At 39.2% G+C, this 15,473-nt stretch overlaps 1 protein-coding gene across 1 annotated transcript in view; it reads right to left on the bottom strand.

Moving 5' to 3' along the window:
* tmem144a (transmembrane protein 144a) overlaps positions 1-15,473 on the bottom strand; it is a 49,803-nt gene that overhangs the window by 13,495 nt on the left and 20,835 nt on the right. The window contains exons 5-7 of the mRNA XM_048608103.1: positions 15,204-15,283; positions 10,084-10,202; positions 2,170-2,289 (exon numbers count right to left, since the gene is read on the bottom strand). Of these exons, the coding sequence (XP_048464060.1) occupies positions 2,170-2,289; positions 10,084-10,202; positions 15,204-15,283 (319 nt within the window). The remainder of the gene's footprint in view (positions 1-2,169; positions 2,290-10,083; positions 10,203-15,203; positions 15,284-15,473) is intronic.

The raw sequence follows: 15,473 nt of genomic DNA, 5'->3' as shown, positions 1-15,473 counted from the left end.
AGGAAAGGATCAACAGGTTGGAGCTCTTTTCTCATGAGAAAAGGCTATGGAGCGACCTAAAAGATGACCTTAAACTATGGAAAGTTTTGATACAGTGTGTACAGAGAGAACATTCTCTCTTGTGGAGAGTACCATAACTATACAGATCATCAATATAAGATAATCATCAAGAAATCCATGAGCCAATCACAGGATATTTCTTTATCAAAAGAGGGGTGAGAAAGTGGAAAAGAAGTGCTGGAGAAGGTCTGGCAGAATTTGTGGATACAGAAACAGAGTTAACATTTCAAGTCCAAAATGAGTCTTCTTCGAAGACAGTTTCTAACTTGGAAATTTACTCTGTTTTTCTCTCTCTGCAGCTATCAGACTTGTTGAGCTGCTAAAGCACTTTGTACTTATTTCAGATCTCCAGCATCCACAGTACTTTATTTTTAGCTTGTGAGAATGTGTAAGTTGCCACCAAAGTTGAGGCAAATTGTATAGATTTGCTGGCTTTTAGGAAAGGCTAGACAAGCATGAGCAAGACGGAAAGCAAAAGCTGCAATGGTAACTTTGCATGTGAGAAGATAAGAGGAGGCTAAAGCACAACACACATGGCCTTGCGAGGTCAAATGACTTGTTCCTCTGCTTTATATTGTATATAATTGTGACAAAATGCATTATTCATACAGTGATATGTTAATGACACCAATGTTTAATAATGTTTTAGATGATGGGAATGTCACATGTTAAAAATGTTTAACATATATTTAGTTTGCCTTGGTAGCATGAATTGTACATAATCTGGGGTCAATGGAGACTTTGCACTTTATGTATAGAACCTTGTTTGCCAGGACCATATACAGGAAATGTATTGCTTGGCAATGGCCTTCTCCAATAATGCTGAATCTAACCATGCCCTTGATATTCGATGCCAACAGCAGTGCTGAATCTCTCATCATAAAAGGTTTGGGAGTTACCACTGACCAGAAACTTAACTAGACCAAGTATGTGTGATTGCAACAGTAATTCAGACTGGGAATTGCATAGTAACTCATCTCCTGACTCTCTAAAGCCTGTTTGTTACGTACAAAGCACAAATCAGAGTGGGATAGAGTACACTGGTATGGAATACACTCCACTCACCTGGACGAGTGCAGTGCTCAAGAAGATTAACACCATCCAAAACAAAGTAGCCTGTTTGATTGACATCTCTTGCACCAACTTAAACATTCACTCCTATATCCACCAGTGAAACAGTCACAGAAGTATGTACCATGTACAAGATGCACTATAGTAACTGCAAGGTTGCTTTGAGAACACTTTGCAAAACCACAATTATTACTACTTAGAAGGACAAAGGCAGCATATGCATGGTAGTACCACGATTTGCAAGTTCCCCTCCAAGCTACACACATTCTTAATTTTATTGGCATTTCCTCACTGGCATTGCATCAAGAATTTGGAATTCCATTCCTAACAGCATTGTGGGTGTAGCTAAACCAGATAGACTGCTGTTATTCAAGGCAGCAGCTCACCACCACCTTCTCTGTGGAAATCAGGATGGGTAACAAATACTGTGCTTGCCTGTGATGCCTGCGATTTTTGTATCTTAAATGAAAAATATTAAATATACATTGAATGCTGTCTGAAAAATTATGGGCAGCACTAGGGATAGCACCAGTGTTAAAATACCTCATATCTATTTTTCTAATCAACCTGTTCAGAGATGTTATTACACACCTCTAGAACAGGAGGGGCTTCAACCTAGGCCTCCCGGTTAAGGGGTAGGGATGCTACCACTGTACCACAAGTACAAGTACTTCCTTTACTATCTAACTTATCAATCTCAGCTTCATGACCTACAATGGCTATGAATTTAAAAAAGCACACTACAATTGCTGCCTTGACAACTTCCTTAAGACACTTCTTAAAATTGACCTCTTCAACTAACTTTTTGGTTTTCTGATCTAATATCATCTTGCAAGGCTTGGTGTTTTGTTTTATAATATTCCTTGGAGGGGTTTTAGTACATTAAAGGCAGTAAATAAATATGTTGGTGTTGATATTTTCACCTCTTTAGCTAATTAACTTGTATCAATGCGTAACAAAAATTGTATTATAGATATTGTTAAAATGTTGACAAATGGAAGAATAGAAGATAATTTACAATGACATCCTGCTTCTTACCTGGCAGTACTACTTTTGGGTAAAGTTTTGGCTTGTTCTTCATTATTGCACAATAGATCACAAAGTAGACTGTACTCGTGAGAAAAATGCCACTAAAGTGTGCAAAAACATAGTCTAGATCTGAGAGAAAAGCATAATTTTACAATTACCCTTAAGTAAATTCAGATATTCAGTTAAATCACAATGTTGATCAGATTTGCTTGTCTGTCATAAATGCACTGATTTAAAGTAAATTTGATTAATGCTGGCCTTCAGACTGAAAAGCAAGTGACCCTTTAATGAAATGAAGTTTGAATTTCATTTGCAGCAGACAAAAAGTAGAATATCTATTGGGCTGTTTCAGTGTCCCCTAAAAGTTGAATCAAAACAGGTACTTTAATCAAAAGAAAGAGAATTATTTAAAGAGTGCTTGAAATTCTTTGGGAGTGTTCACCAGTCTCCTATCATAACTCAGAAGAGAGGCTAGTGAAACTCCAGGGTAAACTGCGAAGGTACAGCATCTTCAATTCCCAGGAGATAGCTTTAGTGCCTTTTAAGTTGCGGTGTGCGATTGAGGGCAGTAACTTCCTATGGCAGAGATCCTAGTTAAGCTTGAAAGGGGAACTGGTAATATAGTGGAACCAGTATGCCCAATTAAGTGAGTTTTACTGTTTCTCCTTAAGGATGCATATGGATACCATCAGTAGAGTCCAGGCAAACCAACTCGTCATAAGAATTCAAAAACATTTTTTTTTAAAAACATAACTGAATTGTTCATTTGAGCAGATAGGAACATCATTGAACTTGGAACCAAGACAAGCACCATCTCCAAATGAAAAGGGATTTCAAAGACAATATTGCTACCAATTGAGTTTAACAGATACTTTACACTGTTAGAACTGAGATGAGGAAGAATTTCTTCAGTCAGAAGGTGGTACTCATTGTCGCAGAGGGCTGTACAGACCAAGTCATTAAGTGTCTTTAAGATAGAGATAGATAGGTTCTTGATTAGTAAGGTGATCAATGGTTGTGGGGTGAAGGCAGCAGAATGGGGTTGAGAAGTATATCAGCCATGGTTGAATGGCAGAGCAGATTCAATAGACTGAATGGCCTAATTCTGCTCCTATGTCTTATGGTCTTTTTCACCACTGCCATCATTAGTAAAGTGGTAACTTATTTTTGTTTTAATTTATCATTATTAGTTTTTTAGTGTCAAATTGCAATGGAGAAAACTAGTTTGTAATTTTTTTGTGTTCACCTTTTGTTGACACATTACCACAGAAAACTACTGAATAGATCACTTAATTTGTGGCGCATATTTTTAATTATATACAGCAAGTGACCCTGCATTAATTCTTCATGGGATGTGAGTATACTTGTTAAGATCAGCATTTAATGTCAGTAATTGCAGTTAACTGGCAGATTTGCTTGGCCATTTCAGCAGACAGTTAAGTGCCAAACAAATTGCTATGGGTCCAGAGGCCAGATCAGGTAAGGCCTGCAGATTTCCTAAAGGACAATATTATTTTCTTCATTCATTCACGGGATGAGGGTGTCACTAGCTAGGCAGCATTTATTGCCCATCCCTAATTGCCCAGAGGGCAGTTAAGAGTCAACCACATTGTTGTAGGTCTGGAGTCACATGTAGGCCAGACCAGGTAAGGATGGCAGTTTCCTTCCCTAAAGGACATTAGTGAACCAGATGGGTTTTTCCGACAACTGGCAATGGATTCACAGTCATTATCAGATTGTTAATTCCAGATATTTATTGAATTCAAATTCCACCATGGCGTGATTTGAACCCGGGTCCCCAGAACATTATCCCGGTCTCTGGATTAACAGTCCAGCGATAATACCACTAGGCCATTGCCTCCCCCTAGTGAGTTAGGTAGGTTTCGTGACAATCTGGTAGTTAGGTGATCACAATTACTGACATTAGCTCATTCTTTTAATGCCAGATTCACTGACTAAAAACACTTAGATTTCCCAGCTTCTCTTTGGACTTGAAATTGTACTATGAATCATTAGGCCAGGCTCTGACTATTAGTCATAACTATAGTACCATACTTTTGAATATTGCAATTAAAATACTGAACATTCTTTGTGATATTCTATTTCTTCCTGTAATTTAAACATTTGCCCTTGTTCAGTAGCATTCTTGATCTACATAGTTTATCAATGGTGCTTGGTTGGAAGGATTGCTACTGGAAATAAGACACTTGTTTGAACCCATTAGGAGTATTGTATCCATCTGTGGCACCACATAACAGGAAAGATATGAATGCATTGGAGCGCAGAAGTGATTGACAAGAATAGCTCCATGAGTGAGGTACTTCAGTTACGATGATACATTGAAGAAGCCAGGACTATTCTCCTTGGAGAGAAGGCAGCTGAGGAGATTTGAAAGAGGTTTTGAAAATCATGAGCAGGTTGGATAGAGTAGGTAGGGAGAAGTTGTTCCCACTCATAAAAGAAGAATGATCGAGAGGGCATATATTTAAATTGATGTGCAAAAGCAGCAAGAGTGTTGTGAGAAAAATCTTTCACACAGCAAGTAGTCACAGTCACTGCCTGGAAGTAGAATTGAGACAGATTCAATTGAAGCATTCAAGAAGTCATTATTTAGATATATATGCTGTGCAGGGATAGGAGCAAAAGGCAGGAACTTAGCACTAGATAACAAAATAGCTCATTCTGCACTGCAACAATTCTGTGAATATTAGCATTGTCTGAATAGCCATGCTATTCTGTAAGGGCACACAAAACAAATTGAACTAAAAGTTCTATCCAGGAATAAAAATCTATCAGAGTTTTGAAAACACCTGTCTTTTGAGAAGTTATTAAATGGATCCTGCATGTCAACACCCTTGAGAAATTAAACCATACAGCAATTACCAGACATGAAACATTGACTATCTTTTAGTTGTGCATATCTTTGACCTGGTTCTATTTTTGATGTTGCTCTTATTTGGTGAGGAATATCTGTTGCAGCAGTATACTGTTATGCAGATACCAAGTTCTAAGTAGTACAACAAGGTAACCCAATACATACATTTATTCACAGGACATATTTCATTTATTCTAAAATTAATAAAAGTAGGAACTAACTATTAAAGCAGTTTAGCCCACTGTTCTTTCATCCTTGGAAACCAAGTTAAAATCTATCCTAAAGTGATGGACTAAATTTCATTTGTTTCTCTTTGCTGATTATATCAGTAGTAAGCTAATGTTCCAGTAAGCATGAGTCTACAAAGCAAAACAAATCCATCTTTGATCAAAGTGATGTTGTTAGTCATACGTTTAGGGTGGTCACAAGGTTGCTAAATGCACAAAATCACACTTATGTACCAGAAAGCACTCAGGTAATTTGGAGAAGCATAGAAGGAACTTTACTTGCATGATTGGGAGAGTGGGTGAGGAAGTGGCAGGTGGAGTACAACATGGGAAAGTTTGAGGTCATGCACATTGGTAAGAAGAATTGTGGTATGGAGTACTTTTTAAATGGGGAGAAAATTCAGAAGTCTGAAGTGTAAAGAGACTTGGGAGTTCTAGTCCAGGATTCTGTCAAGGTAAACTTGCAGGTTGAGTCAGTAGTTAGGAAGGCAAATGCAACTTGGGCATTTATTTTGAGAGGACTTGAATATAAAAGTAGGGATGTACTTCTGAGGCTCTATAAGGCTCTGGTCAGGCCACATTTGGAGTATTGTGTGCAGTTTTGGACCCCATATCTCAGGGAAGATGTACTGGCCCTGCAGCGGGTTCATAAGAGGTTCACGAGAATGGTCCCAGGAATGAAAAGCTTAACCTATGAGGAACATTTCAGGACTCTGGGTCTATACCTGATGGAGTTTACAAGGATGAGGGGGGATCGAATTGAAACTTACTGAATACTGAATGGCCTGGACAGAATGGATGTTGGGAAGATGTTTCCACTGGCAGGAGACACTAGGACCCGAGGGCACAGCCTTAGAGTAAAGGGAAGACATTTTAGAACAGAGATAAGGAGAAACTTCTTTAGCCAGAGTATCTATGGAATACACTGTCACAAAAGACTGTGGAGGCCAGGTCATTGAGTATATGTATGACGGAGATATATACGTTCTTGATTGTCAAGGGGATCAAGGGTTATGGGGAGAAAGCGGGAGAATGGAATTGAGAAACTTATCAGCCATGATTGAATGGTGGAGCAGACACAATGGGCTGAATAGCCTAATTTCTGCTCCTATGTCTTCTGGTCTTATTATTGACTAAGTGTTACAAGTCCTGACACTGGATACCTTAAGTAGAAAAGGATTCCCAAAATGAACTTTGATCTCACTGATGAACACAAAATTCATCAAATGTGAACAAAATTAGAGCAGAATGATGATGTGTGTGGTCCAAATAATTCCGTTAACATGAATGCATGGACCAAAGGAAAAAAAATTAAACAAACTAAAAACCAAAAGATATGTGGATGCTGCAAGTCAGAAACAAAAACAGAAATTGCCAGAAAAGCTCAACAGGTCTGACAGCATAGAATCCCTACAGTGCGGAAACAGGTCCTTCGGCCCAACAAGCCCACACCGACCCTGAGAGCATTCCACCCAGGCCCATCCCCCTATAACCCTCCTAATCTACACATCCCTGAACACTTCGGACAATTTAGCACGGCCAATCCACCTAGCCTGCACATCTTTGGACTGTGGGAGGAAACTGGAGCACCCGGAGGAAACCCACGCAGACACAGGGAGAATGTGCAAACTCCACACAGACAGTCACCCGAGGCTGGAATTGAACCCGGGTCCCTGGCGCTGTGAGGCAGCAGTGCTAACCATTGAGCCACCGTACCGCATCTGTGAACAGAAATCAGAGTTAATGCTTCGGGTCCAGTGACCGAACCCAAAAAGTTAACTTTGATTTCTCTTCACAGATGATGCCAGGCTAAACTAAATGAACTGCTAACACAAATGAAACTTATAGAGCATAACCATATTGAAACATGGCTAACGAACTAAGGACTGCTATACTGAACTAGGCTACAAAAAGCCACACCCAACTGCCATAAAAGCCAAATTTAAAGGAGCCTTTATCCCTCCCAGAACCTGTTTCTGCTCAGGCCATGAGGGAGAAACCTGCAATGACCCAATTACAGAATTTATCAACTGTTGTTGAATTCTAGCTTAAGTTTTAAAGCCCTTCACCTTGAAAAGAGGAATTTTCAAGTAACAATAACAGACCAATCCTATTTTAAATCTTTAAAGTATCAGTCTTCCATATTATTTTTAATCTTTGTAATCTGTTTTCTCTTCAATAACCATATCACTTTTTGCCTGGCAACCTTAAGCAAGAGCTGTGTAACAAACTAAGGTTTGATCTTGTTTAAAACCAAAGCCTTGTTTGCTTGTTATTTTTAATTTGAATACTCAAAGCTAAAAAGGGAGGCCAAATTAGTTATAAAGGGTGGCCGTTCATAGGTCATGCTGCGGACATGCTGCGTAATGACACAGGCATGAATAGGTCAGCATATCAAGCATCCCAAGGAAAATAATGCTGCATTAGAGTCAGGGATTCACAAAAATAATGTAAGGAAAGTAAAAATAATGAAGAAAATGATGGCACATGACACATGACACAAGACAGACAGTTTAAATTTCAGAGTCATAAAAGATGCCTTAAATATAATTTTACAAAGTTCTCTTGATACTTTTCTTTAGATTAAAAAATGGGACATGTCATCCCACTATTAAGGAAGGGGAGAGGAAACCCAAAAATTAAAGACCAGTTAGCCTAACATACAGCGTCAGGTGAAATGAATGAAGTCTAGAAGTAAGGAAATAGTGATTCATACCAGAAAAAAATTAATCCGAGAGCAGGCTTGTAAATTGATTTGTAAAGCGTGGGCCATGCTCATGAATTCAATTGAATTTATGAAGAGCCGACTAAAGTAATAGACATAAAGAGCAATCTTTTTATTTGTGTGATCTTCCAAATGTTATTTGACAAAGTCCATAACAGACTGTTCAATAAAGTTAAAACTCATGGAATTCAAGACAAATTGTTATCTTGGTTAAGGGATTCAGAGAGCAGAGATAATCTGCTATCCCACATGGATCTTTGTTGGGGACTCAACAATTCACCATTTATTAGGGAAGGCCTTTTTGAACAGAGATGAGGAGAAACACTTTTAACCAGAGAGTGGGGAATCTATGGAATTTACTGCCATACTAGGCTGTGGAAGCCAGGTCATTGAGCATATTTAAGACAGAGATAGATAGGTTCTTGATTGTAAAGGGGATCAAAGGTTATGGGGAGAAAGCGGGAGAATGATTTAAGATGTTGTGAAAGGAGTCAGTTCAGTGGCAGATAGACATCAATGTACACAAATTTAAAGACCTAAAACATGAACAAACCAAGTATTTTCTAAATGTGGAAAGCTAGATGCAGTTAAGATCCAAAGAGATTTGAAGGTCTGCACAGATCATGAAAATATCATGAACCGGAAAATGATAATCAAAAAGGCTAAATGGATGCAGACTTTAGTGTCTGGTGGAACAGAACAAGTCATGTTACCAGTGTCCCAAAGGACTATAGGGCTGCACTCTCAGTAAAGAGAGGCAACTTGTTTAACTTCAGGGCCAGCTTATGGGAAGAGGTTGAAAAGAACAGTTCTTCATGGTAAACTCAGCCAGTCCATGAATTGAACTCATGCTGCTGGCATTGGTCTACATTGGAAACCAGCCAACCAACCAACTGAGTGAAGTGGTCCGAAAGTCACCATAATCCCAGAGGATCGTGGGCTGCTCTCTCATTAGAGAGATAACTGATGGTGTTTTAAACGTGTATCACCACAGCTCAGGCAAGGGGCGAGGTTGAGACGATACAACCTTCATGGCAATCTCAACCCGTGCTTTGGTGTCACTGCATCTCAAACCAGCATCCAGCCAGCTGAGCTAACTGACTCTTCCTTACATGTGGTCAGAAGCTAATTCCTCAGCTATACAAAGCACTGGTTAGACCATATCTGGACTACTGTGTTCATTTCTAAACACTACACATTAGGAATGGTAATAAAAACATCTCAGGTGTGGAATTAAGAAGCATTTCAGCATGCAAAGTATTTAGATGATTGGAACTCCTCCCATAAATGGCAATTAATGACGGACCAATTTCTTTTTAAAACTAAGAATGATAGATTTTTCTTAGCCAGAAGTGCTACGGTATCTGGATAAAGCTGGGTGTATGAAGTTAGGTTGCAAATCAGCCAGATCATACTGAATACCAAAAGGAACAGATTCAGTGTTGAATGGCCATTTTTTAATTTCTAATTTTCAATGTTCATAATCTTTTAAGGAAGATTACATGTGGGTAATATGAACATGTTGTCTGGGTGATATTAAGATAATGTGCAGATGTAAACTCATTTGAGAAAACGATACAGAATGGCATTTGGAGATTTCAACCTAACATCCTTAGCACTTTACGCCAAGCAAAGGAGATCATATGATCTCATAAAGAAAGGCACAATGTATTATACTAATTGAGTCACATTTATAGTAATCAATTTATTTTAAAATCTTAAAATAACTCATGTATTTTCTCCTGAACATATGCTGCACATTTCGTTTAATCATTTTGTAAACTGGAAGTACCATATCATTAATGAACATACTAAATGTAGTAGTCCCAAATTTATGTGAGAATTGCTCTGATCTTCTGCCATAACTTCAGTAGAAAATTGACAGGAACATAGAAACCTTGTTTATAGTACTTATTCTGTTCTCTAAGGGACTATCGAAATTTGAGAGAGAGAGAGTCTGGAACAGCTCCAAAGGAAATTTAGGGTTTAGAAGCATAATTATTTCTATTCTTTTTGATATCCCTATTCTAAACTCTGACGAAATAGTGAACTTTTATATTATACAGGTGCAAAAAGGCATCCACTAATATTCTTACCAAACTGGCTTGCATTTTTATATTCTGTTTCATTCTTCAGAGCTTGGTTCTTGATATAAATCACTGGCACAAAGCTAGAACCATACAATAACCCTGCAGTCACTGCAAGGAATGAGCCTCTAAATTAAGTGAGAGGAAGGGAACAAGAATCAGTTTAACAAGAATACAACAAATTACACGTTCCACACATTCTTTAATCTGTTCCAATATTTGGGACTGAGCTCCTTTACCAGAATCATGTTTCGTTGGGGGAATCGGCATCTCTGACCAGGAGCCTTGACCTCCTTGAGCATACAATGGATAGTTGGATATGCATTATAATAGTTACAAGATTCCTCAAATACCTGCAAATTCTCAGATTTGCACAATGTACTTCTGGTGACTAAAGTTTACCACTGGGAATAACTATTGGATGTTTTTCAAGACATTAAGTATTAAGTTACTTTCAGCCAAAAAATTTCCAACTGTATTTTTCTCCCCATTCCTGCTGATTTGGCCTAAGCATTCCAAATATTTTCTACTTTTAATGTAAAAAATAATTAAAAGCTAAATCCTGACTGTCTTCTATCTGTTAACTAATCCTCAATCCTTAAATACATTACCTTCAATAACTCAAGCTCTTATTTCATGTAACCTTATTTCTCGAAACCCTCTTTATAAACTCTGCTTGTTAAATCCTCAAAGAACCCCAGCAAATTTGTCAATTATGACTGCCCTTTCACAAAACCACATTGACTCTAGTGGACTGTGTTAAGAATTTCTAAATGTCCTGATGTTTCTTCATTAAAAACGGACTCTGACATTTTTCCCATTGACAGATGTCAGCTTAATTTGACTTTAGATTCTTACTTTCTATTTCCTTCTCTCTTAAACAGGATGTCAAAAAAAAGTTTTCCAATTTGCTGGAACCCTCCCTGAATGCAGTAAGTTTTGGAATATTTCAATCAGTGCCTCCAAACTTTCTGCAGCCACTTCCTTTAAAACACTTGGATGTAGGCCATCAGGTACTGGCAACTTATCTGTCTTTGTTGCATAGTTATTGCACTGGCTGGATATTATGTGCTGCCACCAGGTGTTCTTTTGGCATGGGGCACTTAACATAGGTGACTAGCCTACCACCTTCCCACCAGGCTCAATGTAACATTGTGGTGATGTTCTTTACAGAGGACATGTTCTGGTGTCAGAGTTGCTGCTGAATGTTTGTTTCCTCGGAGGATCTTTGGTTTCATCAAATTGTTTCAGTGAAGATAGTTTGCTTCTGACAGAAGCACATCTCTTTTAGCAATGTAACACAATAAAACCCATTTGCCATGATTTGCGCCGTCAACTCGTCCACCTTGTTTCGAATGCTCCGAGCATTCAGATAAAATGCCCTGCTGCCAGTTTTTGCACTTTCTTTTTGTTCTCCTTCCCTTTAACTTTTTTCCTAATTTTCAATGGAGTTGAAGCTTCCTCGTCACCTGCTAACCTGCTGCTTTGCCTTACATTAATTGTTATACTCCCTGTACGCTCACTCCTCCCTTCCTCCCTACTTACTAGTTTAAAGTCCTATTGACCACCCTATTTACCCTTTTCACCAGAACACTGGACGCAGCCCTGTTCAGGTGGAGTCCATCCCAGCAGTATAGATCTCTCCTGTCCCAGAACTGATGCCAGTGCCCCATGAAAAGGAAATCCTCTTTTCCACACCACTCTTTTAGCCACGTGTTTACTTCCCTGATCCTCGCCTCCTTATGCCAATTTGCACGTGGCTCGGGCAGCAATCCAGAGATTATGACCCTTGAAGACCTGTTTCTTTTAATTTTGTTCCTAGCTTTTCATAATCCCGAAACAGGTCTTTTTTCCTAGTCCTGCCTATGTTGTTGGTACCTACATGGACCACAACAACTGGATCCTCCCCTTCCCTCTCTAATATCCTCTCAAGCCGGTCAGAGATGTCTCGCACCCTGGCACCGGGCAGGCAACACACCATGCGGGATTCTCTATCCCGCTTGCAAAGGATACTGTCTATCTCCCTGATGATGGAATCCCCTACAACTACAATCTGTCTTTTAGCTCCCCCCTCTTGAATGGCCTCCTGGACCATGGTGCCATGGTCAGTTGACTCATTCTTCCTGCAGCCCTGCTCCTCATCCACACAGGGAGCAAGTGCCGCATACTTGTGGGACAATATCAAGGGCTGCGGCTCCTGTGTTCCTGTCTGCAGGGTCCCTCTACCTGCCTCACTCGCAGTCACACACTGCTGTCCCTGCCCACCGATCGAATTAACATTAGTTAATCTACTAGGTGTGACTGCCTCCTGGAACACAGCATCCAGGTATCTCTCCCCCTCCCGGATGTGCCGTAGTGTTTGGATTTCGGACTCCAGACTCCAGCTCATCAATTTTGAGCCGGAGCTCCTCAAGCAGCCAACACTTGCTGCAGATGTGGTCACTGCCGTTCTCAATGGTTTCAGCTAGCTCCCATATCATACAGCTACAACACATCACCTGACCTGTCATCTCTACTTAGTTAATTATTTAAAATTAATTAGTTTGTTTTTAGTTTTGCAGTGTTCTCTCTTTAAGTGTTCTCTGCACCAGTAAGTTTACTCCGTTATATACTCAAACAGATTCTGGCTTTGCCTTCCCCACCGCTCCCAGAGGATTAGGTATCTAGGTGACCTCCCCAAAAGATAACAAAGAGATGAGAAAAAAAAATGCAAATAGCTTACCTGCTCACCACACTTAGTCTTTATTATTAGGTTAGAGGAGGTGGAAGGGTGGGAGACACTATACATGTAGTGCCTCAGGTATTAGTTACTTCCCAAATTTATTGAGTGAAAGATCACTGTTACCCAGCCGACCACTCGCGCCCACTCTGGGACTCCTCCTCCACTGAACAACTGACATTCCTCACATCTATTTTCCTGCCTTTTCCCCATAACCCTTGAATCGTCCACTGATCAAGAATCTATCTCTATCAGCCTTAAATATACACAAGGACTCTGCCCCCACAACTCTTCGTGGTGAGGAGTTCTGAAGATTCTCAATCCCTCGAGACGAAATTTCTCATCTGTGTCTTAAATTGGCAATGCTTTATTCTGAGACTATGCCCTCTGGTTCTAGACTGTTCTATGAGGGGAGGCATACTCTTAGCATTTACCTTGTCAAGCCACTCAAGAATCCCATATGTTTCAATGAGACCAACTCTCACTGTTCTAAACGCGAGGGAGTATAATCCCAACCTGATTAGCCTCTGCTCCTAAAACAATCCCACCATAACAGGGATGATACTATTGAACTGCCTCCAATAAAATATTATCTTTCCTTCAGTAAGGGGACCAAAACTTCTTACAGTACTCCAGATGTGGCCTTACCAGCACTTTGTACAGTTGCAGTAAGACTTTTCTACTCTTATACTTCAAATGCCTTGAAATAAGAGCCAACATTCCATCAGCCTTCCTGATCACCTGCTACATCTGTGTGCCTGCCTTGTGTTTAATGTGCAAGTACACCCAAGTTCCTTTATGTTCAGCTTTCTCCATTTAAATAACACTGGTCTTTTGTTCTCCGTGCCAAAATGAACATCTTCACATTTTCCTATGTTATACTCGACTTGCCAACTTTTTTGCTCACTTACTTAATCGATATCTCTTTGTGAACTGTTTGTATTCTCTTTGCAACTTGCCCATTTTTATGTTGCCTGCAGATTTGGCCGCAGTACATTCACTTCCTTCCACAAAGTTATTAATATCTATTGTAAACAGCTGCATTACCAGCACTGATCCCTCTGGAACCCCACTGGTTATAGGTTGCAAAACTTAAAAAGAATCCCTTATCCCCAAGTGCTGTTTCCTGCCCCTTAGCCAATTCTCTATCCATGCCAATATACTACCTCCAACGCCAGGGGCTCTTGTTTTATAGTCTTTTGTGAGGTACAAGGTCAAATACCTTCTGGAAGTCCAAATACAACACAGAGACTGCTTCCCCTCATCCACTCTGGTTCAGAATTCCTTCAAAAACTCTAATAAATTAGTCAGACATGATTTCCCTTTCATGAAGTCATTCTGACTGTGCTCGATCAGATTGTAGTTTTCAAAATATGCTGCTATTACTTCCTTAATAATTGATTCCAATATTTTTCTTAATTTACCTCACCATGTGTTTTGGTCTGCCTTTATAATGATTGGTGCACACACAAAGAAACATGAATATCCATATCAGATTGAAAGGGGGCTCTACTGTTAGATTACACTATCATACAAGAAGACACAGGGCAGTGGACGTCAAATTTCCTAACAGTGAGGCATTGAGATTGCTCTTGGAGCAACTAATGCCACTAAACTCAAGAAACAATCTATGGATCAAAATTTTCACAGACACACATAAAAGGAACAGTTCAGCATTCCAACACCTACCAGTAGACTGCACAAAAAATTGAAGGCTATCGAAGCAAGAGATAAGTTAATAAATAACATAACTCTCTCATTATTCCCTACATCATTTGGATTCTGTTTGAATCAATTGATATTAAAGGTTGTACATTCAGAGGCCAAACATATTAAACACCAGTTTAAATTCACTTCCAGATTAACTGAATTCATATGACCATATAAGGTTGATGTAGTTCAATATTTAGTGCTTGTCCAGTGTATTGCTCAAGATGTACTCATGTGAAGTTGCACATCAGGAGATTATCTTTAAAAAGAAAATGTCCTGTGAACACAGGTCTGGTTTGAGGACTTAGCTATTTGAAAGCCAAATTAAGTGAAATGTTTTGATGAATGAATGGAACTATTTTATTTTGAAAAGAATATCACCAAGAGATGCAATTTTTTGTTGCAATGTTTCCCTTTGAAACTGACAGTGTACAACTGGAGTGTTACACAAATAGTCCAGCTCTACTTTGGCGAGGCTTCTGCCCTGAATAAAAATTAGGGCCACAGTGAAGTGTGTGCAGTTTGTACAAGTTCAAGTTCTGAGTGAGCCATGTGTATCCTCAGCACAGGCTTAAACTGAGTGTCAGTGCACAGCCTGAACACCTATAACACAGAGCTTTTTTGATCTAGAAGACCGCAAACGTTCATCATTGGTTTAAAAGGCCTTTACATTACTTTCAATGAAATACACAATACTTACACAAGTCTTTTCTTTAGAGGACTAAGTTTGTCTACCCAGGATTCATCTGACAAGATCATTTCTTCACTAGTATTTATATTCTATATTTAAAAATAAATGCTGTTAGGCACTTCCAAAACAGTATTAAACTTCCACTCATAACTGATTACCTCTTTAAAGGGAATAAACAGTCTCAGAAAATTCAAAAATCCATAAGGCAAAGTAAAGCCAGAAATTCCTTTTTAGAAACTGATGCATCTTTAGCATTTCTTGCTTGTAGGCTATTATTAT

Source organism: Rhincodon typus, chromosome 1, assembly GCF_021869965.1.
Source record: "Rhincodon typus isolate 14 chromosome 1, sRhiTyp1.1, whole genome shotgun sequence".
In the NCBI taxonomy this organism is placed as follows: domain Eukaryota; kingdom Metazoa; phylum Chordata; class Chondrichthyes; order Orectolobiformes; family Rhincodontidae; genus Rhincodon; species Rhincodon typus.
The sequence above is the reverse complement of the archived record's forward strand: the minus strand, read 5'-3'. Positions and strand labels throughout refer to the sequence as shown.